Source organism: Acomys minous (genome assembly GCF_964271855.1).
Source record: "Acomys minous genome assembly, chromosome: 10".
In the NCBI taxonomy this organism is placed as follows: domain Eukaryota; kingdom Metazoa; phylum Chordata; class Mammalia; order Rodentia; family Muridae; genus Acomys; species Acomys minous.
The window spans coordinates 98,353,153-98,360,861 of record NC_140491.1 but is presented as its reverse complement, the minus strand read 5'-3'; the positions used below and the strand labels follow the sequence as shown (position 1 = coordinate 98,360,861).

General features: G+C 40.1%; 1 protein-coding gene and 1 long non-coding RNA gene across 6 annotated transcripts in view; one reads left to right on the top strand and one right to left on the bottom strand.

Moving 5' to 3' along the window:
* Nucleotides 1-351: 351 nt before the first annotated feature.
* Nucleotides 352-3,316, bottom strand: LOC311607571. The gene is made up of 3 exons (XR_014782642.1): nt 3,190-3,316; nt 1,968-2,105; nt 352-1,340 (listed from the first exon to the last, which is right to left on the bottom strand). It is a non-coding gene; the product is annotated as an uncharacterized lncRNA (long non-coding RNA).
* A 46-nt stretch (nt 3,317-3,362) lies between these two features.
* KCNH7 (potassium voltage-gated channel subfamily H member 7) overlaps nt 3,363-7,709 on the top strand; it is a 448,856-nt gene continuing 444,509 nt past the window's right edge. For all 5 annotated transcript variants that reach the window (XM_084799417.1, XM_084799415.1, XM_084799416.1 and 2 more), the window contains exons 1-2: nt 3,363-3,490; nt 5,233-5,463. In XM_084799417.1, the coding sequence (XP_084655543.1) occupies nt 3,415-3,490; nt 5,233-5,463 (307 nt within the window). In that variant the 5' untranslated portion in view covers nt 3,363-3,414. The remainder of the gene's footprint in view (nt 3,491-5,232; nt 5,464-7,709) is intronic.

The window sequence follows — 7,709 nt, the reverse complement described above, 5'->3', positions numbered from 1 at the left end:
GCCTCTTAGAAGATTCCAGAGATACAAAGGATGACGCAAGCTCAAATCTGCCTATCTCATAACTGTAGAGTCAGATGTTTCTTAAGTTAGATGTGACCCAATTAGTAAGAAGCTGTCCAGAATCCCCAAAGAAGACCACATTAAGATAGCCATTAAAATGATGCATTGTGGTCATCAGATTAATAACAAAGTTTTGCTAAATTGTACAAAAACTTTACATAAATATTGCCAAATTACTTTCTATATCACTTTAAATACAGTAAAATGCTAAAGTAACACCACTTATTTTCTCATAGAGTTTTTATTTTTTTCTTCTCAGAATAAGACTACCACTTAATACTCTATGAAGAATACTATTCTCTCCCCAAAGATGGGAGCAACTATGCATGATGTTTAAATTTTTTGTAATGTAGTTTTTTTAAAGAAAAATTCAGTTATTTAAAAGTGTGCTAGAATGCTAAACAAGCATGCTTTATCACAGAGTTATATACCCAGCACCACACACGTGAAGTGCGTATGAAACTTACTATTTATTATGTGGTAGGCATTGTTAAAACATTTGCATATTTAAATTCTTAGTACCTTAGATTCAAGGCAATATGAATAATTATGTGACTTTTAATGAATCTATTCTGCATCTTTGACTGGGTATCAAGCTGTATATTCCATTGTATTTTAAGAGCTCACTTTATGTAACTTTTCAGTATAACACCAAAAAATTCAAAACGCTTGTTAGAAATAAAGCCCATAATATCTAATTTTAGCTGAATTTTAAAGAGAGATAACTTCCTAGCTAGCAAAAAGCCCTGATTGTCACCCTCTGATTTTATTCTATTACTGGGTGAGTATAGATTAATGTACTTGTCTCCACTGTACCAATATATAATGCATGAACACAATTACTGGGGTAATTTAGAAACAGGATGCCTTTAATCTTATGTTCAGATCAATCAATTACAATACATAGGTTATGGAATGTTCTATGATTTTTAAATAGATTCATGAATAGGACTGATTATAGTTAAATATGGCTGAGGAAATGTGAAACCTATAAACTTACTTACATGTTACACAGGGTATGGAAATTTATCATGTATTTCATTAGCTAACCCTAACAATGCCATTTCTATAGCTGTAACTAAAGAGAAGGTACTCTAGAGAATAGGATTCCATTTTTCCTCTTGAAGAAAGTGAAGTTAGGGAGTTTCCAAACTCAATAGCCCGTGAAAGGCAGTGTCAGGATCAGAGTCAGAACCCTGGATAGCTCCACATTCTCTGCGTCTGAAAGAGGAACTGTCGTCTTGCAAGTCCAGCTGCTAACGCGGAACAGAACAATCTACCTACGAAGTAAAAGAAAAGAAAAGAGACCGGGCCTTGAGAAAGTGTGTGTCCTCAATACTGCAAGGGATACAACTGCACAGACTCAAGGAAAAGCAAGCTAATTAGCCAGAAAACTTTTCCAGGCACTGTCTCCCCATTTGATTCATTTTTCAATACTTTCCTATGAAAGAATTAGAATTTCGTGGGTTCTTGTCTTTATTTGAATGGGGGGGGGCTTATAGAATGTAAGAATTGCTATGCTACTCTCTTATTTACCACAAAATAGGTGATTCACTTAGTTCCAGTCTCAGCATTCCACTTCGAATTTGAGCTGCAACTGAACCCGTAAAATATGAACCTGACAGCGTCAGACAAAGCAGGACAACGTGTCGCAGCCTGACCTATCAGAGACCCTTTACCATCATGAAGGTGCATGTCGTGATGGAAGTCTATGGACCTTTATTGACAGTCAGGAACAACAGATTTGTCTATGCTCTCTTTTGTGGATTGAAATGACGGCAAACACAGAAAGGAGTGTGGACAGGGCTCTTAAAGGTGACTGCACAAATGAAGGGGAAGACGCAAGATAGGAAGAAAAGAAACGTGGAAAATCAACTTTGAAAAGGTGTTTTCCTAACACAGCTTGCCTTAAGTCTCCAGGAGCATGTGAGCCAAAGTATTTGTAAACCAGCAGGAGATTGCCACGTTGGAAGCCTCTGAGAAGGGAGAAAGAAGAGGTCTTGACGTTGCCCTTTGAGTCTCTTCCTGTCTTAAGCAAGCGCTACCTTAGAAAGGTGAGAAAGCAGAGGGAATTGGCTAGTGTGCTTAGAAGGTAAGTAACAAGGGAGGTCACTTGAAGGCTGCAAACTCTTAGCCCCACCCACCTTTTGTTTCTTCTCGCTGGCACCCAGCCTCATCCATTTCAAACTCTTGCCGTGTTTTGGACCATTTGCTTACACAGTCTTTGGCCTTATCATCATTCTGGCAACCTCTAGCGCTTGGAGACCCAGTCACCCATCAACCTTGCAACTCTTCAGGGGGACTCCCTCAGGGAAACCCAGCATGCTCAGCGGTGCTGACATCCTTCAATCTTTCAAAGGACTTAGCTCAGTTCTGGGTAACCCTGGCTCCATTCGGGGCCCACCCCTGAGGGGCATAAATGTCCAAGCTGGATCCTGAAATTGCACCTGCACTCTTAGGCGGCGCTTCTTAGATCTTGAACATTCTGATCGCCAGTGGAGCTGGCTTAGAAACGCTCATTGAAGGGCTGGCTTCCCACCTATCTTTTCTTTGCAGCAGAGGGTGTGTTAACCACCAGAGTGAGAGGCGCTTAAGGATGGAGCCCTGTGGCTAGTGGTTGTGGAGATCACTAATAAAAGAGTAGTCCTTTTATTACTGAGTTTTGGAGATTTCTTGGCTGCCTTCCGCTAAGGCACGCTTGAGTAACCCGAGCTGTGGCGGCGCCCAAGCTCCCAGGAAAAAGGCTGTGTGTGTGTGTGTGTGTGTGTGTGTGTGTGTGTGTGTGTGTGTGTGTGTGTGTGTGTGTGTAGGGGGAGAGGGCGGGGACAGAAACGTCAACCCCCACCCTGTCTTTTTCTTTTTCCCCTTCCTGCAAAAGGCGCACAAGTCTTCCACCCTACCCCACCCCCGCCCACCAGCAATCCTTGGGGCTCTGGGCAACAGCCACCTTAAGCCCATTTGCACTGAGAAATTGGCGCTGTTTGGGAGAAGAGAAACAGATCGATTGCCCTTGTGACTCCCCGTCCCCCCGCCCCCCTCCCCGGCCCAGCCCGCCCCCCGCGTTCCTCAGCCCTCCCCCGCTGCCTCCCGCACCCCGCCTCCTCCCCTCCCCGCCCCCAAGCCTCTCACCCGCGGCAGGCCAGTGCAAGGCCCCCTCCGGAAGGTGAGCGGGATGGATTGGACTCAGGCAGGGAACGCGGGTGTCTCGAAGTGGTGCTAATGGGAAGAGATTTCTGCTCCCCAAAGAAGATGCGCTGTCACAAAGAGCGGCTCGCGCGCTGGCCTGGGCTCTAGCCCGGGAGACATCCCGGGAGAACTCCGAGCTCGGAGCGCTCGGGCGAAGACCCGGGCAACATGCCTGTTCGCAGGGGGCATGTGGCACCGCAAAACACCTTCCTGGGGACCATCATACGGAAATTTGAAGGGCAGAGTAAGTTCGTTTGTTCTCTCCTGTCGCTCGCTTTTGGCTTTGGTAGAGCACTTGGCGTCCGTCGTTACCAAGCTAGAGGGATGGACAACTCCGGGCTGTCAAGTTAGAGGCTGGGAAAGCCAAGCAGACAGTTCAGATGGCAGCGGGGACTGTTCTCTCTCTAATATTAATTTGGATTTATATTTTAGATTATAGACTCCATTGTACAAGGCAATTTGATCCTCCTCTCCCACTGCTCCATTATCTGCCTTGCTACTTCATGCCCTACTAGTCTACTACCTTAAAGGGAACGTGCTGGTATAACATGGGCTTGTACTAAAAGCTCTTTTTCTGTGGCAGACTTTTTAAAGTCGGGGAGCAGACCCGACCATAGGCTCGGAACAACAGCATGTAAATGGTAGTAGCGATGTAAATGTCTATGCAAACTGTGTTTTATCTTGGTAAACGGCTGGGCTGTGGAACCCCAGGGGTGCTTCCTTGGTGTTAGTTGGCTCTTAAAACTGAACTTTGTACGGAAACTGAAAATAGACGCCAAAGAATAATTTGGTGAGCAGTGAACCGGTTTTGAGAACAAGCAGCCCTCTACTCAAAAAACACTATTTGTGTTTCTCTGTTGCTCCTCTAAAATAGATGGTGTGGGAATTTAAACATCTAAAGCAGTCCGTAAATCCCACAGAGACTAAATATAGAGAAATTTAATGTAGTCATCTAAGCAAACCACCAGAAATTAATTATTTTATATAAATACGGTCATTTAAAATCCCATACTTGTCTATTTACATGCTTCACTAAATCTACCTTACCGATTTTTCCAGTACTGCATTTAGTGATGTGAAGACCTGGTGGCTGTGCACAACATTAACTTCTCTAGTCTGCTCCATATTTATTCTGGAAATAGCGAATATAATTTCTCATCACACTTAATGTGATCCGTATTAAAATATCTACTATTACACAAAATTATAGCTTGATCCAAAGAAAACGTTTTTTAAAAATGTGTTATTATCTTACTACATATGTGTGTAGTTTTTACATTTTGGTATTTGTCGTTGTGAAAGTGTGAAGCTTTACATTATTCTTCATTAATGAATGTGGAGGCATATCATTTCTAAAGATAATTATGTTAAAAAAATACAAGCATGTGTGAAAAAAATAGGCATATGCCTTCCTTATAGAAATCAAGAAAACCCAAATGTAAGAATAAGTACTTTGAGAAAGTTGCATTCTAAGGCCCAGTCAAAGTTGAAGTGAGAAACCTGGCAGTGACAGGATGTTTCAATTTTCTGTCTGAGGAAGATTATATCATACAACTGAATGGTATTCTGGAATTAACCATTGGCACGCTGCTTGTCTGCCTGTTCACTAGAACCCCTGTGACTCACAGAGCTTGGGAACTAGACAACTCAGAAATTTCTGCTCTTAGAATTGAAGAATAATTTTCTTAATATTGTCTAGTAAATATGTTAACAGCACTGATCTCACATCTAAAGTTTGTAGAGGTGTGTGTGTATGTGTGTATGTGTTGTTTGTGTATGCGTGTGTGTGTGTGTGTGTGTGTGTGTGTGTGTGTGTGTGTGAATGAGACTGTTTGTGTGCTCTAGTTCTCTTGGGAAAGTCCAAGCAATTAGCCTTTTGGGGAAGCAACTGCCTTTCAGACCCTTGTTATGCAACAAATTGCTTTAGTGTTTGTGAGAACCTTGTGGAAGATTTTTAAAAGATGCCATACCATCTTCTTATTGCAGATAAAAAATTTATCATTGCAAATGCCAGAGTGCAGAACTGTGCCATCATCTACTGCAATGATGGCTTCTGTGAGATGACTGGCTTCTCCAGGCCAGATGTCATGCAGAAGCCATGCACCTGCGACTTTCTCCATGGACCTGAGACCAAGAGGCATGATATTGCCCAAATTGCCCAGGCGTTGCTGGGGTCAGAGGAGAGGAAAGTGGAGGTCACCTACTATCATAAAAATGGTAAAGTGTATCTATTTAGGATTCTTTGTATTTGATTCCCTTGAAGGGAAATTTTGATTAGTGAAAGTTCATATGCATAGAAACTTTATATAATTAATTATAGATGATTCTTAATGTAAAGTCTTAGTTTCCAAGAGGTATGTAAAGTCTTAGTTTCCAAGAGGTATGGACCTGTAGGAAAATTTTCTTCTTTATGAAAATGTATGTTGTATGAACTCTGCAGAGGTGAGGTAACTTAATGTCACCAAGGACAAAAAATGCCATAAGTCAACCCTGACACTTTTCAAAGGAGTGATGTGAGGATTAGTAACTCACTGTTTGCAATTGTTCCATTGCACATTTTATCTGCCTGCTTTTCAACATATTTCCAAGGTCTTCTTGGAAACTATGTAATCTGAAATGAAAGTGGGTGCAGTTATGAATGTTTCTTGGCTTTTAAAGTGTTGATGATGATACCTCTGGTTTCTTTCACTTGGTTTTTTTAGAGAAGATTAAACATAGTATATAATAACTTCAGCAATTGAGGCACTAAACTTGGGTCCATTTGGTTGTTATAAAATAGGAAATATAGAAGAAATTATTTGTTGTAGGAAATAGAGAAAGGAGCTCTGAGTATGCAGAATTAACCATATTACCTGTCCACCATAGTATACTTCAGTTCGAAGTGAAGACCATTGTTTCAATTTAAGGAAACACTACTTTCTGATAGCCTTGCCCTGGGAACACACACGCACACACACACATACACACACAAACACACACTCACATTAACACATGTGAGTTTATATGCATCACACATACATACTCAGATATAGATAACTGAATACAAATAGGTTACTGTATATAAACACCCACATAATTATATATATATACTCTTAAAGGTGCATATATAATGGCTTTGCCAAGTTAGAAAAAAAACACTTGTAGAAAACAGGTATATTGTAGTTTATTTTGCCAACATTACATCACCTATTTCTCTCTGTTTTATGTCCAAAATTTAATGTGGTTGAGGAGAATCTGCTCAGATTTTTAGAAATCCTTCAAATTTGGTAAATGTTTGCCACACTATAGATTATACCTTATTAGGACTCATTATTTGAAAACTACAAAGAAAATATAGTAAAGAAAAGCTTAATTCCTTCTCTTATTTTCTTATAATTAAATGTTTCATGATAAGAAATGTATACTTCTTAATTGCTGGATTTTTCCATTGTACGAACTTGAACTTGGGTGGGTATTTGCAACCAAGCATTACAGGAAAAACAGGTTTGTATAACTCTGTATTGCTGTGCAGTGAAAGCAATTATATGATTTTCAAACAGCACAGAGGTTTTTTTTCTTACATTCTTCCCAGTTCAATCTTACTTTTCAATCAGTAACATTGTGTATGATAAATAAACCAATTGTGTCATTGTCTAGAAATTGTTTTGTAACAAGGCTATCACCAAACTTTGCAACTCGCCTCTTTTGTCCAGTTGGTGCCAAGAAGCTAGATTTTGGAAATTGTAAGAAGTTTGGTGTTTTATTTTCTCTGTATATACAAGATGATTTTGACATGGTCTATGTTGTGGTTATTCAAGGCATGGTGGTCCATCACTGGCTGTCATATTTTCTAGAATATTTCAGAATGTTTTCAACTTAAAAATTTTCAGGACTGTTCTGATTAAGTTGGTTAGGTACCAAGTACATTTTTCACAACGGCTTTAAATAGGAATTGTATCTGTTAGGTTGTAACTGGTGTGAAAGTTCTAAAACCTCATCAGTTCATTCACTATAACTACAAACTGAGCTGAGAACACTTTTCAAAAGGAATTTTATACATAAGCACAAACCTGTTGGTTACAAAGTCTGTAGTAAAGATGTCAGTGTGGTGACCATTTCAAGTCTATATCTGAATGGTTTACCTTTACAAATTTTTAAAACAGAAGAATAGAAAGGGAGGAATTGGAGGCAGGGAGGAAGGGAAGGAGAGAGAGGGGAGGGAGAATGAGAATGAATTTCATACAAAGATTCTGTGTTTGGAAGGCCATGAAAGTATAAAAGCATCACTTTTTGTGAAAATTTTGTGCCTATTAATCTTTTCCCACGTAGAGTAAATCATCTTTAGTGTTAGCAAAGACTAACTTTAGTTGGTAGAATAAAAGGATAGATAAACTCAGTTTTACTATTTTTCAAGGAAAAGTTATTAAATCCAACCCTCTTGGAGGCTGTTAAGATACAGATGTATTTCCCTACTTTGGATGCAG